Source organism: Canis aureus, chromosome 27, assembly GCF_053574225.1.
Source record: "Canis aureus isolate CA01 chromosome 27, VMU_Caureus_v.1.0, whole genome shotgun sequence".
NCBI lineage: Eukaryota > Metazoa > Chordata > Mammalia > Carnivora > Canidae > Canis > Canis aureus.
Window position 1 is genome coordinate 35536972 of NC_135637.1, and position 21643 is coordinate 35558614.

The window sequence follows — 21643 nt, forward strand, 5'->3', positions numbered from 1 at the left end:
CCTTCTGGGGAAAGGGTGTGGGAGAAAACCACGGCAGGGGGTGTTGTGGGGTCATAGAGACGGGGTTGGCGCTCCGCTGACCCGTGGGGTGGGCAGGCAGGTGGGGAGTCCCCGCCCCAGAGACCGCCTGGTGTGTGCTCAGGGCTCCCACTCGGGCTGTGTCCTTTCCACCGTCACACAAAGCCCCAGAGCCACTCCAAGGGTTCCGTTTGCCCCGCGGCAGGGGCCCGGCCCCCCCAGCGGCTCAGCTGCCTCGCCGCCCTCTGCAGACCTCACCCTTTGCCTCCAAGGCAGGGGAACACCTCACCCCCAGCACGGAGGGGGGCCCTCCCCGCACCTTCCGAGGCAGGGGCGCGCCGCCAACCGTGCGTTAAATGGGACACGGCTGACGTCTCGCTGCACTTGTCAGGAGGGCGCTGGCCCAGCCCTGCACTCGGCAGCTTAATTGGGCGTCTGAGAGCTCCTGCACGCGCTGCACGCCGGGCGAGCGGCGGAGGCTCCCGCAGGCCCATTAGGTGCAAAGACATTCCTTTGTTCGCTGACAAGCAGGGTCCCATCCAGGGCTCCCGGGCGGGCAGACTAAGTGCTGTTTTCTTAAGGAAGACACGAGATTAGCCGCCGCTAAAGCCCCAGCACAATGCGGGCCCTGCCCGTCACTGTCAGCCCGCTCTCCGCACTGAGTGACAGGCCGGCGGGCCCAGCGCCGCTCCCTCGGCCCATCAAGCCTCAATGCGCAGGATTAGCCCGAGCGCAGCAGACAACCGGCTGGGAGGGCGCAGTGGGAGCGGAACGAGGTGCCCGACGTCCAGGGGCAGAGCCCCCGCCACCCCTGCCAGCTCCCGTCACTGGGCCACAGCGCTGGCAGGTCCCAGCCCTCCGGAGCGCCGCCTGGCTCGGACCCGAGCCCCGCAGAGGGCCCTGGGGGAGAAGGGCTCGGGGGTCCCGAGGTGTGGCCGCCGGGGTGCCACCCTGCCCCCTGTGCAGCACAGCTTCAAGGCGGTTCCCGGACAAGGGTGAGGAGGCGGAGCGTGGGTGACAGGCTGGCGGCTGGGCCCCCCACCGGGCCCTCCCGGGGTGCTGGAGGCCGCACACGTCAGGAAAACACCCTCTTTATTTACATTCCAGAAACGCCAGGGGGCTCGGACGTGGGCAGCCCACAGGGGGGTTTCTGCACACGTCGTCATCTTCTGGCATCGGGGCCTGGCGGGGCTGGTCCAGGTGGGAGGGTGCGTGAGGGGCTGGGGCTCAGCACCCCAGAGCCATCCCTGCAGGGCACGCGGCAGTCCGTCCGGGGGCCACCCATGCCAACTACCTCGGGGCTCTCCAGGCAGGGGTGAGGCCTCCAGTGTCCTACAACAATGGGGGGGCAGGGGGTCAGCATGGGGTAGTCACACAGGCCCCGCATTTGCCTGGCCACATCTCCCGTGCCAAACACAAGGACCATCTGGGGACAGAAGAGGAACGGGCCCCAGGGAGAGCCCCCGCCCTCGCCACACTGACGCACCACAGCGAACCCCGTGCTAGGAAAAAAGATTTTGAAATGATAAAAATTTACGGCGGGCTCTGAACAAAACGGCTCTGTCAGGTATGATGTTCCGGGAAGAGCTTCCTCAGGATGCCCCTCGCTTGTCTGCGTCGAGGGCAGCCCTGGCTGGGGCAGAGCAGGGGCCCGGGCTGCGCCCAGAGAGGCCGCGGGCCTGGGCAGATCCATGGGACCCTCGACTGCTACTCAGCCCCTTAGGCCTGCTTGAGGGCATCTTGAGGCCCCCCCGTCCCTAGTCTACCTCAGCCCTCAGGACCCCCACCCCAGAGGGCAGACGGGGGGCCCCGCAGGCTGGGCTGCCAAGCCCGGGGAATGCTGCCACAGGGGCAGCCGAGTAGGCCTTGACCCCACGCAGCCTTCTGGCCGTGGTCAGGGAGGGACTCCCGATTTCCTCCTCCTCAGAAGAGGGCTGGGATGAACAGACCCCGGGGCTCCCGCCGGCCGCCCTCAGCCTCTGACAGAACCAGATGTGCGCGGCCGCCGTGCACAGGGCAGCGTCTCCACCTTCTGGGCGACACAGAAAGGAGCCGACGTGGCTGTGCACGAAGCAAAGCTGGAGAGGGAGGGTGTTCCAGCCACCCAGCGGCCCAGGAGCTCAGCCAGGGGACGCCCTCCACACCCAGTGTCCCCCCACCCCCGACGATAGGCCGCTGTGTCGTGACCCAGCCCCAAGACACTTCCTGCATCTGGGAGCAGCCAGGCCAGGCCAGTGTCTGGGGGACCCTGGCGGGGCACACACGGCCTCCTTCCCCGCCCAGCTTCTTCAGCCCCCACAGCCTGAGCACAGGGCTGCCCTGTCTGAAGCGGCACGGCAGGTGTGGCCTCCCACGCACCCGGAGACAGCAGATCACAGTGGCACCCTGCCCCCCTTCCATTCCATCCTTCAACACAGAGCCTACCTCGTGTACCTGGATCTGAGCCTCAGAAGAACCTGGCGGTGGGGCTACCGGTGTGCCACGGGCCCTTGGCCTGGCAGGGATGGCTGCTTACCCTCAGCAGCCCGTCACAGTGGGGTCCAGGCCCGAGCGCTTGGTGATACGCAGCTTGGCCACCTCCTCAGCACAGGTGGGGTGGATGCCCACGGTCCGCATCACCTGCGCATAGGAGGCTCCACACCTGTACACGGGGATGGGGGATTCAGGTCACGAGTCAGTGCAGGGTGGCGTGCCCACATCCTCCCATCCCTTGGGAGATGACACACGGGGAGGGCCTTGGAAGGGCCCTTGGGAGGGCCATGGCCTCCTCACTGCTCCCTAGCCCTGGCCCCAACCCTCTCTTCCACCAACACCTATGCTGGACCTGCCTCACACTGTGCCCCAGCAAATGCCAAGCAGCCCCACCTCTGGCCCACCTCCCACCTACCCTCCCCCGCACCCCCAATCACTTGCTCCATCCTGGCTTCCCGCTGCTCCCACCCCACGAGGCACCGCCCCACCTTGGCCTGTGGCTGGTCCTTCTGTGAGCCCACTCCCTCTCCCCACCTGTCCCAGCAAGACCGAGCCCACGGCTTACTGCTGCAGCCTACACCTACTCAGCCCCTGCCTGGTCCTGCTCACATGATTTTCTCACACGCGTGCCCCCCACCCCCGCAGCAGCGACCATCCCCGGGGCACCTCCTCGGAGACACAGTGAGCGTGGACTCCCCACAGGGTGCTCCCACCATCCACAGACCAGGCTGCAACAAACAGCCCTTCTTGCGTCTCCGTACACATGTCAGGGTATCTGGTGGGTGAGCTCCCAGCACAAACAAGTGTGTGCCTTGTGGACAGGAGGCCCCCAGTGGGAGGGGCCAGTTCACACCCTCCTCCTGCGTCTGAACATGGGTCTCCTCACTCCACTGATTTGCTCCAACCTTCTGCGTCTCCACCAGGCAGATGCTGGAAACCATCACCACTGGACTGGACAGTTTCAAACCTTTTAACCCTCCCTGGCCAAAATGGTTTCTCAGTGTTTTAATTACGTTAAACATTTCTACTATTAATTTTAATTTTCTTTTTCTGTGAATTGCTCACTCCTGTTTTCTATTGGCTCTGTCCTGTAATTATTATGGTTACCTGCCAGGAAGCCTGGGGTGCCCCTGGGGTATCTGGACTAGCCCCTCACGGCCCCCGTCAGTCTTCCTGGGTCCCTCCCTGTCCTCACACTTCCCACCTCCACCAACCTCTGAGGCTGGACCTTGGCCACAGCCACAGGCCCCCAGCGCCTATGGGGCTCCAGGTGGCCCTTGCGGCCCCTCTCTGCTCCTTTACTTCCACTTCACCTTCCACCCTCCTGCCTCTGACAACCACCCCCACACAGAGCCTCCATCAAGGCCCCACTAAGCACAGCCTGGGCCCAAGACCCAGCTGTGGAAAACACTTGCCGGCCGTGGGGCAGCTTTCCCAGACCTGCCGGGGTGCCTGGCCATGTGAAGGAGGGCCCCCACCCTGCTCATTCTAAGGAGAGAATACCCAAACTGTGACCCCCCACCACCCTGGCCACCATGGCCAGGGACAGAACCCCTCCCCTTGCCCTCCAGGTGGCCCAGCCACAGACCCATGTGGTATGGCTGGCTTAATAGCAACTGGCTGGAGAAGCAAGCTGCCTCTCCTGTGATGAGACCTGCCACGTCTGAGGAGATGCTCTGCTGAAAACACACAAGGCTACGTAAGGGCGACATCGATGCAGCAGACTCCCAATTACCATGCCCCGCTCCGCTTTCAGAGGGACGCCAGTCTGAGCATCGTTCAACGCTGATATTCCTCTGCACTTACTTGATCCCCAGAGCAAATCCTTGAGTGACTTCGCCTGCATTGGGACCGAGGAAGTGCAGGCCCAGGACCAGCTGCGGGGGCTTCCGCAGGCACACCATCTGCAAGCCACACTGTCAATGGTCAGCCCGGCTGGAGACGGGACCCCGGGCTGCATGGGTGGCCCTGGCCTGGGGTGCGGGTGGTTGCACGGGGCTTCCCCACCCTGGGTGCCAGCTCTTCCCCTGTCTCTCACCGCCGGGCATGCCCGGCCCTGGACCACAAGGACACTCACCTTTACGTAACACTGGGACGCATCCCGTTCAGCCACTGTGAACTCCAGTGGTTTATAATACGCATGATAAACCTAAGTGACAAGATACCGATGCTTGGACTCAGCAGCCTCTTGGTTTGCAGGGATGTGGTGGGGACCCAGAGCCACCCACGTGGCCTACAGGTTGTGGTCTGGGGTAAGGACCGCCTGAGCTGGCCATGAATAGCGCCCCTCTGTCTCCCACACAAAGACAGACTATGGCTGGAGCCACATCGTCTGCGGGACAGAACTTCTCCCACCCAGGCCCAATGCCCCCATGGACCATAGCCGCAGGGTGGGCACCAGACTGGCTGCATGCAGCCCTTGGGGTCTTGTTACAGAGCCCGAGGCTCAGCGCAGGGCACGGTGCCCCCAGGAGCACACGTCAGGTAGATGCTGCAGCGTGGACAGGGTGACTGCAGGCCGTGGAAGGGGGTGCCCGGCCCACCCGGCGGCTGTCTGGCCTCCCAGGGGTGCCCTGGTGCTGGCTGGGCCCTCACTTGAGCAAGGAGGGGGAGGTCGGCATGGGGAGGCCCCCGGCCCACACTGGAGCTGTCGGCCAAAGGCTTTCAGCACCCGAGAAGAGCTCGACAGCGTGTTCGGGGCTGCGGCCAAGTAAAAAATGAGCAGGGCCCTCACATGTGCTGCACAGCCATTATTAATTAATGGAACTTCAGAGAATATTGTTCTAACTAAGACAGAATTGAAAAGAAAACAAACAAAGGGTATTTGGCCATTCAACATCGTGAAACATAAAACATTATAGAATGCCACGAACATATGTCCCCATGTACTTGTGATGAATCAAACAAAAATAGCAAATAAAGTGCTGGGTGGAAGGCTGGCCTGTCAGGCCCAGCCCGTTGATGGAGGGGACCGGGGCACTGGGGCAAGAGGCAGGCCCTGCAACCCAGTGACTCATTCCCAAAGGGCACTAGGCCCGCGGTGGTGGCCACATGGGGTCTGGTTTCTCCTGGTCCGTCTGCAGGCTGCTGCAGTAGCAAGATGAGGCCAGCAAAGGCTCCCAGCACCCACAGCCTGGCAGGTTTCAAAGCCTCCCCCATCATGCCAGGCCACCTCGGGCACCCTCTGGGGCCACCCCAGGGCCACGGCCGGCTGGCTGAGCAGATTCCAGAAGCAGCCTTCCTCTGGGTGAGTAGCTAGTCAGGGCTGTTGGGGGCCTATGAGGCCTAGCTGGCTCTCGGATAAGGAACAGAGGTGGGGGTGGCGGGGAGGCGGAGGTACCCGCGGGCAGGAGCAGGGCTGGAGCAGGGCTGGGGGTGGGGAGCAGAAGCCGACAGCAGACGGCTGGAGGGTAGGAGAAGCCTTCCCAGGTGGAGGGAGACACGTGGTCCTGTGAGGGGCCACACCCCAAGAGGACCCTCATCTTCCGGGCTGTCCTCCAGCGCTCCTGTCCCACACGTCCCTTCATGCCGTGTCTCTAGGGTCCCTGCCTGACCCTGCCAAACCACAGGTCCTGGGACGCAGGGGCGCCAGCACTCCTGCTTGCCCTCCAGGCCCCTGCTGGGGAGGGGCTGTCATTGGGGTGTGGGTGCCACACAGGCCTCGGGGTCCCGACTTACCTCCACGTGCTCCTCTCCGTGGCGAGTCACGGCCTCCTCCTCCGACAGCCCCACACAGCCGTACTCCAGTGGGGTGAAGACTGTGGTGGGGACCTGAAAAGCAGGTCCCAAGTGAGCTATGCCCCCTGGGATGCAGAGCTGAAGATCCCCACTCTGGGGCACAAAGAAAAACAAGCACAGGCCAGGTCCCCAGACGTGCTGGCTACAGCCTGCGGGGGGTGGGAGGGGGGCACCCACAAAGCGAACCTCACATGCGTGCACATGCACATGCGGCGGCACACGTGCAAGTGTTGGCACATATGTACGTGCATGCACAGCCCACGCCCTCTGGAAGAGCCGCGGCCGTCCCCAGGCCGGAGGGCAGGGGGGTACTCACGTTGTCATAATCCATCACGTCCGAGGCCTGACCACACAGCCGCTGGGCCAGGAGCCTTCCTGCCATTATAGCCGTGGGTGTCAGCTCGGGCCGCCCCTGAGGCAAGGAAGGAGCCCGGGTCACTCTGGCACATCCGAGACTGTGCGGCACCCCTGCCACCCCTCACGCCTTCCTGGTGAAGCTTCTCCCTTTCAGTTTGCCTCTGGGTGCCAGGGCCCTCAGCAGGTTTGCTCCTTCTCCTGCTTGCTTGCCTCCGTCCGGCTCTGGGGAGACCCCTGTGCTTACGACTCCCTTAGCCGGAAGAGCAGGTGAGCTGCCAATGAGCCCGGCCATGCCACCCACGCTCGCCGGTGGCTTCTCTCTGAACCCCTTCTTCATGTGGGTGATCTCGGAGAGCTGAAACCTCAACAAAGCTCGAAGGAGATCCTGCTACTATTCCCCTGTCCGCATTAACCGGGATTCACGCTAAAGCGGGCCCTGAAAGCATTTCTTGTGCTCCTGACAAGAAGCTTGGCTTGCACGTCACAGTCCATCACAAACCCCAAGTCAGAATGGCGTGCCGCTGGAGGCCCTTCTGTCCCTGGGTGTGTCCTGCTGGGGGACCGGGGCGGGGGGGCGGGGCACGGCCCCCAGTGTTCCTACACGCGTCAGCCTGGGACCGGCTGTCAATCACCTCTGCAGCAGCAGGAAATGCAGATGTTGTTTGACATTCCAGAAATGAATAGAGATCCACAGAGATAAACTCGTGAAAGCAGCCTGTGCATTCCACCGGGCCTGACTGCGGAAACGTCCATGTGCACAGCACACAATATGTCACTAGACAATGGCTGTCCCGCCAGCCTGCTGGACCCGTCCCCATCTCACCGGACCACTGGGGTGTGAACTCTTTTGACGGCCCAGAATGACCTTTCCCACTGAGTGGATTTAATATTTCAATAAATATAGCCTTTGCGTGTGCTATTTCCAGTCCTACAGTCTGGGACACTATGGTTTCCACTACGCTGGCAGCACCCTCAGCTCCTGGGCTGTGCAGAAAGCCCGGTATCATACGTGTGGCACTCTCTCCCAGGACTACCGGTGCTGCAGCACACAGGATGAACACAGAAGGTGCCCTCAGAGGATGACGCGTCCCCACTGGCAGAGATCACACGAGCAACAGCGATGCCCAGTCATGCCCAGTCAAGCAGGCACGTGAAGCCACTCACTTCCATCCACAGGAGCAGGCCAACTAGACGGTCAGAGATGACTTGGTGGGAGGAGTGGCTGCAGCTCTGACACCTGCTCCAGCAAGCTGTCCCTATGGTCCTGCCTCCATTTGGCGGTCTGCTCCCCACGTACCATTTCCTGAACCTGGGTTCACAGGCACCCTGAGAACTCAAGTGGCAGCCACTTGGCTCAATGTCAGCACTGACCACAGCCAGTGGGTGACCTCTCTGGTACACTGGGCATAGCAGGGGCCATGTTGTCCTGGCAGGAGGGGTCTGAATGGGGTCAAGTGTCTGCAGGACAGACCTGTGCGAGATGGGGAGGCTGCCCTCTCAGGAATAAAAGGGAGGCCCAGGCTTGCATGGCCTCCTGCCCTGGTCTGTCTCTACGAGTGTGCCGAGCTCTCTGGAAGACCCACCCATCACAAGCTGCAGCAGAGGCTGAGGGAGGGATGGTCCCACAGCACTGGGGAAAACTGCCACCTGTACTCCTCAGCTCTGGGATGCCCCACCCAGGGACTCATTCGCCACAGATACTGGCTCCCCCTACCCCCAGGCATTTCCCAAAGTGGGTTCTGGGGTGTGGGTAGGTGAGGCAGTGCTTGCAGTCTCGGGTAGGCACAAGCATCCTTGCTGAGCTTGCCCGGGCCCTCTAGCTCACTCTGCTCCTCCCTCAGGTCTCCCTTGACCGCGTACTATGCATCCTCTGACATCCACCTGAAACAGTTCACTTACTTACTTGTCCTCTGTGACCCCGACCAGAATGCCACTATAAGGCCTAGGACTTTTATCTGTTCCTGCAGTAGCCACAGAAATCAGAAAAGTGGCTGGTGCCAGAGCACATCATGGTGGGTTTAACAGCATCCCCCAAATTCATGTCTGCCTGGAACCTCAGAATGGGGCCTTGTTTGGAAATGAGGCTCTTTGCAAATGTAATGAAGGAAAGAATTGAATCATTTAGGGTTGGTCACTTAGGGTGGCCCTAAATGCAATGGGCTTCTCTCCTGAGAAAAAAAGAAACAAGGACGGTTGCACACATGCACACACGCGATCACGGGCAGAGAGCGCTGCAGCTCTGAGTCTGGACCACCTGCCGAATGAGGACACATCCTCCCCTAGAGGCTTAGAGGGAGCACAGCCCTGCCCATACCTTGACTGCAGACTTCTGGCCTCCAGCATGTGAGGGAATACATTTGTCTATCTAAGCTACCCTGTGGTGATTTGTAACGGCGGCCCCAGGAAGCTAACGTGTCAGGAACGCTGGCAGGACAATGGCAGGTCTGGCCACCAAGAGGTCCGCAGGGGTCTAGGGGGCCCGGTGTATCTCTCAGGCTCCTTTGCCAGGGTCCCTCCCGAGCCACCTTCCTTAGGCCATGCTGTGCATGTACAGGATTGGCCGATGGCTCCTGAGGCTTTGGGAATGTGAGGGTCCCACGGCTTGCCGGCCATAAAGAGGCCACAAAGAGGGGTGCGGTGCTGACCAGATGCCTCCCAGGCCAGGGTAAGGCTTCCACCAGGGACCCGCAGGGGAGGACCAGGCAGGCCTGGTGAGTGGGGCTGTGTCCACATGCCCTGTCCCCATCTGACAGCCCGGGCAGGGAGAGTACTGACCCGCCCACGAGTTAGAAGGTAAACCAAGGCCAGGAGGTCAGCTGGTGGTGCAGGGCCAGGATAGCCACAAGGCTGTGCCCAGCAGCAGCATTTCTAGGGCTCTGCACCTCCAGCCCGCCGTCGGGAAGTCGAGGCCCACGTCGTGTGCAAACAGATGTCCTTCCCTCAGAGCCACACGTGGGGAGATTTCGGAATAGCAATTTGCTGATGGCGCTTTGGGTTTTTAAGCCTGCCCCACTGCTCCAGACAGAAAGGAGGAACATTCGAGCAAGCAGAGGCTGGTGACCAATCCTTCCCAGAAGTTGAGTCCAACAGCACTTGGGGTTTGGCCCAGAGGCTCCGTGAGCCTTGTTAGGTGCACAAGGTTGGGGGGCAGGTGCAGGCTGGGATTGGGGGATGGGGTGCGAGACCATGGGCAGGTGCAGGCTGTACCTCTGCTACGTCTCCGATGGCATAAATGTGGGGGACGGAGGTGGCCTCCTGAGCATTGACCAGGATCTTCTGACTGTTGGGGTTGGTGTTTACTCCAGCCTTCTCCAAATTCAGACTTTTGGTTTCTGGAATTCGACCTGAAGAAATAAAGAGAAAGCTGAAAGACTTGTAGCAGGTCTGACAGAGATTCCTTGGTTTATTCAAAACACTTGCCAGCATGTGCACTTGGAATTGGGAAGACGTCAAGCACAACAGCATCGAGGGGCTCCCAGCCTCTGTGGGCCTCACACGCATGCACATCCACCCCTACACCTTTATCTGCACAAAGGAGCAGGACCCGGAGGAACAGAAAGGAAGGAAAAGGGGTGGAGGATGCAGAGATGGGGATAGGCCTTCTCTGAATACATCCTGCAACACAATTTTGGTTTTTAAATCATATACATAGTTTCTATATCCAAACAACAACAAAAAATAAATCAAAAATGGGGGGGGGGTATTTCCTGTACCTTGTAAAGAACCTGAAACAAATGGGCCTCATTGGATATGCAGCTGATAACTGAGTATATACAGAGATAATTTGCTCAGGAGACTATGGGAACCCATATTCCCACCATGTGTCCTAAGAGAATTATGTCCAAACAATAAATAAAGCTGCAGACAGACCTTATGTGCCATTCAAAGACAGTTAAAACAACATAAAGTCAAATTTGAATTGGAAATTCTTTTTTTTTTTTAATACAAAGTTCCTATGGCTTCTGACCACAGAAAAAGTCTAGAAGTAGTGACAACCCAAGAATGTGTGTGCCCCCTCCCTGGACAGTGATCTCAACCCTTCCCCACCGCGGGGCCGAGCTCTGGGGAGCCGGCCCACATCAGGCCTGGATGCACGGTGGACACAGCAGAGCGTGATCAGAGGTCACCACAGCCGTAGCTGCAGACACCACCAGGCCCTGAGGGGAGAGGCCATGGAATATACAGAACCCGGGCCTCTCACGGAAGCCGTGGCTCCTGTCCCGTGCACACTTTCCAGCGGCGCCAGGATGCACGTGTGTGTCTCAGTCTCTGTGGAGCACGTCTGGGGGATGGCCTCCTGAGTCTCCACGTGGCCCTTCCTGGGGTAAGGTGTCATCCATCCCACTCCGCCCGTGACGCTGGGGCTCCCACCCTCCCACAGGGTGCTCTTCCTGTAGGCTCATACAGGATGGTGCTTCGTGGTGGATTAATGCATCTATCCTACCACCAGACGGTGTTTGCATGAATAGGCTAGGGCCTGCTGTCCCCAGAGTCGGGCAGCAGGACGTCCTCTGGAGGAGGCAGTGAAAATGCACAGACTTATGTCCTGCTCAGGGCCGGCCCCACAGACCCTCTCCGGCAGCCAGTGCAGGGCTGAGCACATGGGGCTAGAGTCAGGCCGTGGGCAGCTCCACACGAGGAGCCCTCAGCTCCTCCACTCGGGTGCCTGTGGCACCTGCCCGGCCCACATCCCCAGCCTGGAGACCTCCAGAGCCGAGAATGGAGACGGGCAGAAAGGCAGAGCCCAAACCCAAGCACGGGGTGAGGTCACTTTGGCTAATACTGATGAGCACACCTTGGACGCAGAGGCCAGCAGGGGCAGGAGATGGTGGCACCGGCCTCCCTGCCAGGCTTCATGTGCTTCCAGCCCTGGGCCTTGTCACAGGGGCTGTCACAGGGGCTGCCGGCACAGGCGCCTTGCTCCCAGCCTGAGACAATGCAGCCTCACTGAGCCGGGGGTGGCAAAGACGGCCCTTCCTGTGGGGCCCTGGGAGGGCAGTGGCAGCCCCTTGGGGCTCCCGGTATCCCCTGAAGGCAAAGACGAACGGTTTCAAAGGCCCGGTTCCCACAGCTCATGGTGGCTCAGATACACCAGAGGTCGGGTGGCGGGTGGTGCCAATCTGAACATCTGGTAGACCTAGTCCTGTGAAAGGGAAACCTTAAGTCTCCAGCTGCTCTCCCAGAGTGGGAAGTCAAAACACAGAGGCTCAACTAAGCCGCGCTTCTCAAGTTCACGGGGAGCCGGCTCCGGCCTCTTCACTCGGCTTGGCCGCAGCAATCAGGTGCTGGGCGGGCCGACCCCCATCGCCCAGCATACCAGACACCGGCGGCGAGACAGGAGGCTCTGGAGGTCCCTGCCCTCTGACAGCACCGGGGCCAGCCCCCGTCCTGTGAATGGAGACGCACTGGTCAGCGTCCTGCCCTGGACGAGGCAAACTGGGAACCCTGAGTCTAGGAAGGGACTAGAATGTGCTGTGCCTCAAGCAAGGAAGGAGCTGGGCCCAGTGGGCAGGCCTGGTGGGGGTCTGCGGAGTGGGCCGAGGGTCCCTGCAGGTAGGGAGGACTCAGAGTTGGGCCCTCAGGCTCTCCCCAGACCCCCAGTTCTGGCAGGCAGGCATACAGCAGGCCCATGGCCCCCTGGCGATTGCTCCAGGCTGAGGCTGGAGTGTCCGAGGACAATGCTGGAGGCCCACAGACTATGGGCCGTGCTGCGCTCCTGCCTGACGGGTCAGTAGAGGCCAGGAACGTTTCCTCGTATATCAGCTGGTAACCACGGGAACCACACACCTCGTAGATGTCAGTCTAACCACATCCAAGGTCTCAAAGAATATCAGATGAATTTAAAATATCAAGATGCTGTTAAAAGTAACAGCAGTGGGGGTTGACAGAATGAATATGCCCAACTTGTAGAAGGCGGTCTACTGTTACTTCGGGAAAGAACACTGAAGGAAAAAAAAGAGGCTGCACCAAACAGAGATGGCCCTCAAAGGACAGCCATGGGCACATCAGGTTTTGGAAGCTGTGCTGGCAGGGCCTGGGGGCGGCGGGGGGTAGGCCTGGGCAGGGGTCTAGCTCCACCCAGGCACCCCATTCTGTGGGGCCATGCCCCCGAGCTGTAGTAGGTCCCCGCAAGCTCCATGTGGCCACAACCAGGATGTGGGCCTCACTGAGCAAACAACCTGGACGTGGTCATGGAGGAGGGAGAGACGTACCCCAGGACACTCCAAGTTCTGTTCTCTTGTGCTCAGATCAGGTTCATGTCTCCCCACAGGTGCAGGGCCCCCACTCAGCTCAGGCCTGGAGCTCCCAAGGAAGACAGAGAATGGGTGCTGGGATGGGGACCCAGTGGCTGGCCGTGCAAGCAGGGCAGCTCTGGCCCCACGGACAGCGCCCAGTCTGGGTCAGAAGCAAGACTCAGGCAACCCCCAAAGTCTTCTCCCTGACAATTTCCCTCTAATACAAAAATAAAGGTATCACTCCTCAGGTGATTTGGGAGAAGAGGGGAGTCCCCATGGCACCACCCCGTGCATCACCCTGTATGTCTCATATGGTGCTTCCCTACCCCAGCAGACCATCCACCCCGTGCACTAAGGGATCTTTGCCCCCTGGGGCCTCAGCTCTTTGGCACCAGCTCTGGTCTGCCGAGTGGGCTGAATGGCTCTACCGGGATGGGGATGCAGGGATCGTGTTGGTTTAGTCCCTTGGGACGTGTCCTCAGAGGGAGGCTGGCCAGCAGGCAGGGCTTCCCTGGCACAGGGCCGAGAGCTGTGCCCATGCAGACAGCCCCTTTTTGGGCTTGCTCCTTCACTCCCGCTGCTGTTGTCATTTCCACTTTGATTGCCAGCACATTTACCAGTATAACCACGTACTTTGGGCCATGTATTAAGCAGCTGTGTTTTCTTCTGTGAACTTCCACTTTCTTGCCTTTTTTTCATTCATTTATATGTATCTCCATGACTTTATTGCCTTGTAAGAGCTTCTCACATGATACTCAAATGACACTCCATCATATTTACCGCAATGAGGGAGGGCGCTAAGATTCCAGATGCAAACTGTTCTCACTTTCTCCTCAGAGGCAATGTTCAGATAAACATGTGGATGGGCCCTTGGAGGTGCCCCCTTCATCAGGCTCAGCCCTGTCTGCTGACCTGAGCCCCCTAGGGGACCGTGTGACTCCTGGTGTCACAGAGGCAAGACAGTCCCTCCCTTCCTCCCCAGGCCCAGCAGCCAGGACACCCCGGGGCTCTGAAGCCGTGCAAGAGGCCGCATTCCTCCTGAGAGCTCTCAGTGCAGCTGGACCAGGCCGGCCCTCTCCTCGCTACCCTGGAGTTCCACAGCTGCTGCTACCGGCCCAGGGAGGCAGCCCAGCCACCACACTCACTCAGCCAGCTGGAGGAGGCCGCAGAAGGCGGAAGGTCAGATACTCCCCAGACGGTGGCTGGCGGTCATGACTACCTCCTCAGCTGGACACAGGGATGCAGACGACTGGACACACGCAGTTTCCTCTGCCTCCTTCACCCTGTTACAGGAAGACGGGCATTCCCTCCAATTTCACGCCTGCCTGGAGCACACGTTCCGACGAGTGAAGGGCAATCCGTGTAATGAGGTAAGATTTAAGTGCCAGCAGGAGTATGACAGGGTGAATGAGGGGCTCTGATTAGACAGATGCAGTGAGTGTGTAAAAGCAGCAGCCTGAAGCCCAGTGCCGGGAGGATGGGGGTCCAGGAGGCTGGGCCAGCAGCCCCACGCAGGTTCACCGAGGGCCCACCCCGGGCACCCCTCCTGGGAGGCACATGCGTGGCTCCCCAGAGCCAGCTACTCCCCCCTCCCACGCTGGTCTGTGGGGCACTCTGGGCCAGACACAGAAGGTGGAACTCATGCTTTTGGCACCTCTAGTCAGAGTTCTTGAGGCCTTTTAAAAATTTAGGGATTCCTGGGTGGTGCAGCGGTTTAGCGCCTGCCTTTGGCCCAGGGCACGATCCTGGAGCCCCGGGATCGAATCCCGCATCGGGCTCCCAGTGCATGGAGCCTGCTTCTCCCTCTGCCTATGTCTCTGCCTCTCTCTCTCTCTCTCTCTGTGTGACTATCATAAATAAATAAAAATTTTTAAAAAATTTATTATATGTCTCTTGTCATCTTTGAGACTTTAGGGCAAAGGATAACAGCAAAGGGCTTTTATTCCCATGAATGGCCCCTTCTACGCAAGCCCCAGAGCCCCAGCCACAACCTCAAGCCCCCCAAGCAGGGTGGAGTACATGGGCTTGGGGCCCAGGCAGGGCTCAATGTTTGCTGAATGAATAAGTGATCTGAGGCTGGCGGCTTACTGTGATCCCCAGCACCAGCCACTGCTCCCTAGAGGGTCCTAAAGACCCCTCTCAGCACCTCCCCCACGGAAACACACAGGCCTTTCCGATTTAAGCCTTTGTGTACCACCGGCAACACATAAAACAGCTTGCGTGGACTCCTAACCCCACAGCCAGCCCTGGAACTTGGTGGGGCCTCTAGCTTGGCCCAGTTATAGCTTGGTCCACAGGAACCCCAGAGAGGAACATATTCCCTGGCAGGTGGTAATTATCACTATAATTACAAACATCAATATAACCTTCCTGCTGGTTGACTGCTCCCAGTAGTGCTTGCAAAATTTAAATAGTGCACATTAATGCATATAAACGGTGCCCATTTATCTCCAAAAGCATTTCACTAAGGCTCTCCTTCTCCTTCTCCTTCTTCTTCTGTTTTTTTAAAGCAACTAGCTTCCACAAAGTTCTAACCATAAATACTGAAGGTGGGACACCTGGGTGGCTCAGCGGTTGAGCATCTGCCTTCGGCTCAGGGCGTGATCCTGGAGTCCCCGGATCTAGTCCCACATCGGGCTCCCTGCATGGAGCCTGCTCTGCTCCTTCCTCTGCCTGCGTCTCTGCCTCTCTCTCTCTCTGTGTCTCTCATGAATAAATAAAATCTTTAATAAATAAATAAGTACATACATACATACATACTGAAGGTGACTTGGCAAAAAGACTGCGAGCGTGAAGGTAGGCCGGCCTGGGTCTGATGGCTGTGGAGGCGGAGGCGACCCTGGACACAGGCAGGAGCCAGCTCGCAGGCCCCTGGCCACGCAGGGCGTCCCACGCGGAGGGCAGAGGGCCAGTCTGGGAGCACAAGGTGCTGCTCTCCCGCTGCCCTTGCCTGGCCTCCGTGATGGGTTAGCACCACCGTGAGCCAAAGCCAAAATAAATGACAGCCACGGACTCAATGGTGCTGGGCGCAATGGTGCACCATCAAGGCCACGTGGTGTGGTGGGGACGGCCGTGGATGGCCTCAGGCCCAGCCACTTCCCTCGGCCTGTGGGAGGTGCCTACAGGAAGAGCTCCATGAATGTCTTCTTCCCCTCCCAGACAACCACATACACAAGCAGATTTGAGTCTTTCACAAACCTGACCTCCGTGCTAAAAAAAAATAAAAAAAGGTGTTAGACTATGAGAGGCTCACGCACAGAACTTGGCCCCACACAGTTTCCTATGGCCATAGCTAGATACAGGCCCAAAGAAGAGGCCTGGTGGCCTTGGACTGGGCTTCTCTCAACACGGTGGCACCCATGCTCAGCCAGCTCCTCCCCAGCAGCCCAGAGCCAGCCATGGCTGTCCAGAGGCACCGGGGCCTGGACTGTTCCCTCCTCCTGGCCGGACTCAGAGCACTCCCACCCATAAATTCCCAACCTTGGGGGCTCCCTTCTGTTCAGTCTGTAGCCCCCAGAGCTGCAGCCCAGCACTCGGCACTCGGGGGGACCTGAAGGGGCATGTCTGAGGCATGGAGGAGACATCAGCTGAATGTAGCTGCGCCAGGCGCCTCCTATAAACTGAAGCAAGCAGTCCCCAGGGTAGAGGGGGGAGGCTCGGGCTGCAGCCCATCCTGGCAGACGCACTCCGCTCCTGGGCACCACGGGCCCCCTCACTGTCCCCACGGGTGCCACCAGCTTGCTGGTGTGGTCCATGGGCACACTCTGTGTAGGTGGGCTGAACATGGGGTGGGGTCCTCAGTGTGGTAGCTGGATTCAAAGTTGGAAAGCCGGGGTGGGGGTACTTGGGTGACTCAGTTGGCTGACTGTCTGACTCTTGATTTCAGCTCAGGTCGTGATCTCAGGGTCATGGGATTGAGCCCCATGTTGGGCTCTGTGCTCAGCGCAGAGTTGACTTGTCCCTCTCCCTCTGCTCTTCTCCCACTCATGTGTGCATGTTCTCTATCAAATACATAAATAAAATATTAAAAAAAAAACAAGTTCTAAAGCTGGGCCCCCTGTGCCTGCTGGCTCTCTTTATACTATTTTGTTTTTAAAGATTTATTTATTTATGTATTCATGAGACACAGAGAGAGAGGCAGAGACCCAGGCAGAGGGAGAAGCAGGTTCTCTACAGGGAGCCCGACGCGGAACTCGATCCCAGGACCCCAGGATCATGACCGGAGCTGAAGGCAAACGCTCAACCACTGAGCCATCCAGGCTCCCCCTCTTTATACCATTTTAGAGGCTCAGAGGTTACCTGTGGGTCTTCCACACAGGTAGGCAACACCAACTCCCCTAAGACAAAGTCCAAGGAAGAGGAAATGCCTGCTCCCTAACAGAGCAAGGGGACTGCTGAGCAGGCCAGGACAGCCGTCCCCGACACTCCAGGTGGGGACACGGTCTGGGCCTTTGGACCGTGGCAGGACTCCTGTGGCCCAGGGAGGGATGCCCCAGAGCCACCTCCCTGGCCTTGAAAGAGGGACGGGAAACCTTCCGAGAGGCTAGAGCTGCTGAGGGCCATGGAGTCCCAGCGGCCGGTTTTCCCTCCGAGAGCCTCCAAAACAAAGTCGAAGCTAAAGCTCAGCCGCACTCCGGCTCGGAAGGGTTTCCACCCGCGAGTGTCCATCGGATGCCCCGTCCTGCCCCTACCCCCCACCCCCGACGGCTGAGGATTCAGGCCACAACTGGTTAACTGCACGGGGTGAACTGGAGCCCGCGGCGGGTGCAGGCTGACTGTCTTCACTCAGCACCGTAATCGGCACATCTGCAGACAGGAAATCCTCCTCGCTGCGAGTTCCCAGTCTATTATCTGAGACACCTGGTGTGGGTGGGTGATTCAGAGACAAACAATGAGCCGGCCCCCTGCACAGCAATTAACTGCTTTAACTGCTAATGTGTTTAATCCACCACGTGGGGATCAAGGCTGGGCCGAGGAAGAGGCTCGAGTCCTCCTGGGCTTGCAGACTGCAGGCCCACGTCACCGTCCCCTCGCACACTGTCCTCACCCGCGGGGACCCAGGCGCCAGCTCAGCCTCAGGGAAGCTTCTTGCAGCCTTGGGTGTGTGTCCTCCCGACACGAGGGGCATCCTTCTCTCTGGTTTTAAACACGCATCAAAGCCCAGCTTGCGTGCACACGGAACTCACCACTAGGGCAGGACCTATGGCCCGGGAGCTGTTGGCTGTGCCAGCCCTTCAGCCTTGGGTGTTTTATTTTAACCTCCTGGATCGGATCATCCTTTATTGCGAACAGAAATAATGCTCAGTTAAAGGCTTATTGGGGTAAACCAGCAGAAAACATTCCCAGTTGTTGAACTGGGAAGCGGCTCCTGATTGTTTACAAAACCTGGCCCGGGAGCGAGCAGCAAAGTCAGCACATGCCCGTACAGCCCCAGAAGGCGTGCCAGAAACCGCCGCCACCGCCAGCCACCGCAGCGCCGCCTCGGGAAGCAAGGTCAAAGGCCAAGGACTGTGAAAAGCTTCCACCCCCAGCATCAATCACGCCAGGCAGACTGTCTGGGGGATGCTCTTTTTGAAAATACAGAAAATGAAATGGACTCCTGCGGGGTGGGAGGGCGGGGAGGGCAGGCCTGAGCGCCAGGGGCTCTGCTTGTTGCCCACCAGGGACCTGTCTGGAAGCTGGGAGGACCTTGAGGCTTTCCGAGGGCACAGCCCCTTGCCCTCTGAGCCACTGCCATCAGCGTGGGCTTAGCTGATGGTATATAGGTATAGGCCCTTGCCTCTGTCCAATGGCAAGAGGACGGGTGTGGGTGGTGGGGACCCCGAAGTGATATCAGGGGGACAAAGGAAGAGGCTGGGGGTGCGGATGCGAGGGGACAAGCTCACCACCTTGCCTTTTAGAATGGAGTTTAAGATAAATGTCAATTTCGGCTTCTAGATCTGAGTAGTTACACAATCTGTCACAGTGTTCAAAATAAAGCTACTCAAATTTACTTTTACGATTTGAACAAGAATATTTCTTATGGTCCTTAACTAAATTTTGGGCAAGAGGCAGTAAATCAACTCCAAGGCATTTTCCTTGCTCCTTAAATCCTCTCCTGTTGACCCCACACAAGTGAAGAGCTCCAGCTCCTCTAGAATTTATTTCGTCGTCTGCTTTCCAAGCCCCCTGAGAACTCAGGAAGACCAGAGAGGCCTCTCAGAAGTACACTGCTCTGTAGATGCAGCTCCGTTCCTCCTGGGAGCCTCACTGCAGGTCCTGACAAACGCCAACATGACACCCCTCTGAGCACTCAGTAAACATTCGATTAATTGACCTGGAGGCAGATGATGATTCTCATAGCTACACAGGCTCTGAGCCCAGGTCCACAGGGAGAGGACACCTGACCAGGCTCAGCCAGAGAGACCCCAGGGAACTAGAAATGCTGAAAGGAAGACCTGGATTTCTCCTATTTCTAACATGCAAGCGGAGAGGGGGCTTAGGACGATGAGATTTCAACCCTAGAAGACAGGTATCGAGGTGGGCACAATGTCGGAGAAGGTGTGCTGCACCCAGCTCCACATGCCCCCACTAACAAGAACCTGTCAGCGGCCAGAGCCCACTCACAGTGCCACCATGCCCCAGCCACAAGCAGGCTCGCGATGGGCACGCATCTGAGCTCTCTCTGCTTTTCCTGCCTCGCTCCATCCCTTCCCTCAGACCAGTCCAGGGCAGGCTCCTAGCCCCCTGCATCCCCACTCTCCATCCTGCCCCTTGGGGTGCAGGGAGGAGCCAGCCTGGGAGGGGGGATTCCTGGCAAGGCCAGCAATGGGCTAATTGTGTCCAGCCATGTCTGCTTGGCTTTCACCCCCACAAAAAGCTGGACTCACACCTTGCAGAGAACAGGAGGATGAGAACGCAACCCCTGGTGGGCGAGCTGCCAGCCAGCCTATGTGCGGCTGAGAAAGGCCCAAGGCCTGTGCCCCGTCACTGAGCCATCTCTGGAAATCTGCAAAGTGTGGCGTCTACCAAGGCCAATAACACATCTACTCCTGCAGAGCTCAAACCAACCTGCCAGAGGTAATGGAAACAATCCCACGGGCTGTTATGACGGCCCAAGAGGTGTGCTGCTACAACTGGCCCACCTGAAAGCCAGCAGAACGAGGGGGGCCCTGGAGACAGCAGGAAGGGGAGGCGGCGCTGCGGGTCTCCGTGTGTGGCTCCCACGTGGCTCGGCGCACCCTTACCTATGGCCCACAGGACAGTGTCGAAGGTGCCCACGTCCTCCTTGCCGGAGGTGAGGTTCTCCCAGGTAACCTGGAGCTGGCCATCTGGGAGCCTCCGCACTCTTGAGGGGGTACAGCCTCTCAGGAACCGGGTGCCTTGAGAGGCCATGTATTCCGTGACCAAGGAAGACATTTGCTGCAAAGCACAAGAGAACATGCTGTGAGGCCCAGGCAGCAGTGAGAACGTCCACTCCTGAGGACTATGGGAAGAAAGGACGTGGCCTCCTTCCTGCCTGAAAAAGCCCTAGAGGAGCCCAAGAAAGGTCCCTCTGAGGAAGGCCCAGTGCTCCTCCTCCTCTACTACTCTGCCTCAGTCCATCCCTCCCTCTGGCTCCTCTCGTTCTCTGTGGAGCTGAGGGCTAGACCGGGACAGATCTGATGTCCCCCTTCCCCCAGCTCCTCATCCAAGGACCTGGGGCCTTTCCGTTAGGACACACTTCACCTTTGGGCTCTTCTCTAGACGCTGATGAATTAAGTCTTCACTAAGAGCAATGACACAGAAGCACCCCTTTCTCCTGGGGGTCCTGGCCTGGCTGACCCAGATGGTACTTGCCCCACACCTGCCACCCCTCCACCCCTGCCGAATGAGGTCACCCCCTGGGGAGTTGGGACGGTAGGCAGGCCCCTCTGCTCCCCACCAAGATATGCAAGGTAGCACGTGTGGTCAGGGATGGGAGCAGCTGGGACACCTGCACAGAGGGCTCCCTCCTCCCAGCATAGAGGCTCCGCACCCCCCGGCTCCTGGGCCACTGTGGGGACTCATGCACGCCAGCCCCAGTTGGACACAGCTTTTTCTTTTAAGAGAAAACAAAAGCCACTGTTTCAACCCTCTGGTGTCTGCTCACTTAGATTTATTAATCTGTTCAGGATTGTCACACCGGTCATGGGAACAGAAGTGCAAGCTGCTGGTCCCTCTGGATGTCTGACAAGCCCGGAGTCTTTGTCACAGAATGAGGGGGGAACCGCTGGACCCAACTGAGCCACACGGCCAGACACTGGCCCCAGGTCTGCCACGGGGCTGCACATACTCCTCTGAGGGAGGGCCTGGGTCACCTGGCCTCACGACCATGCCCCGTGTCCAGGGCACCCCGTCTCGTCGGTCTCCAGCTTCTTCCTGGGCTGGAAGGCCAGGCCTCCGAGCAGCCCTCATTCCTACAGTCTCCTCTGCTCCACAGGCCTCATCCTTCTCTGCATCCCGCAGCAGAGCCTCCTGTGGCTGCTGTCTGCTGCCCGGCACACTCTACCCACAGCCCGAGGCACAGAGACCTCCTGGGGATGCTGCGGCACCGTTGCAGGCACTTAGTCCACAAGCAGAGGGCCAGGGATCCACCAGGTGGGCTGGGGCTGGGGGCCGGACGCAGAAGACCCACTGCTGCCCTCTGCAAGAGTTCACCAGCCCCGAGAGCCCAGACTGCAGATGGACGGGCTCTGTCCTCCTTCTCAGGCACGTGGGAGCACATTTTGACATCTTGATGGTGATAGTTCTAGACTTAGCTTTTAACAGGTGATTCTTCCTTGAAGAGTTTTTAGTTTGAAAAAACAACAAGCCAGGAGCTC

The 21643-nt window shown here is 59.0% G+C and overlaps 1 protein-coding gene across 6 annotated transcripts in view; it reads right to left on the reverse strand.

Annotated features, from left to right (window-relative positions):
* Positions 1-1093: 1093 nt before the first annotated feature.
* TXNRD2 (thioredoxin reductase 2) overlaps positions 1094-21643 on the reverse strand; it is a 49779-nt gene continuing 29229 nt past the window's right edge. For 4 of the 6 annotated variants that reach the window (XM_077874708.1, XM_077874710.1, XM_077874712.1 and 1 more), the window contains exons 11-18: positions 20048-20222; positions 9793-9929; positions 6545-6640; positions 6169-6261; positions 4568-4639; positions 4297-4394; positions 2443-2659; positions 1094-1350 (exon numbers count right to left, since the gene is read on the reverse strand). In XM_077874708.1, the coding sequence (XP_077730834.1) occupies positions 2536-2659; positions 4297-4394; positions 4568-4639; positions 6169-6261; positions 6545-6640; positions 9793-9929; positions 20048-20222 (795 nt within the window). In that variant the 3' untranslated portion in view covers positions 1094-1350; positions 2443-2535. Of the gene's footprint in view, positions 1351-2442; positions 2660-4296; positions 4395-4567; positions 4640-6168; positions 6262-6544; positions 6641-9792; positions 9930-16871; positions 17682-20047; positions 20223-21643 lie in introns of those variants that run through there. The other 2 variants (XM_077874709.1, XM_077874713.1) reach the window with 2 other exon arrangements.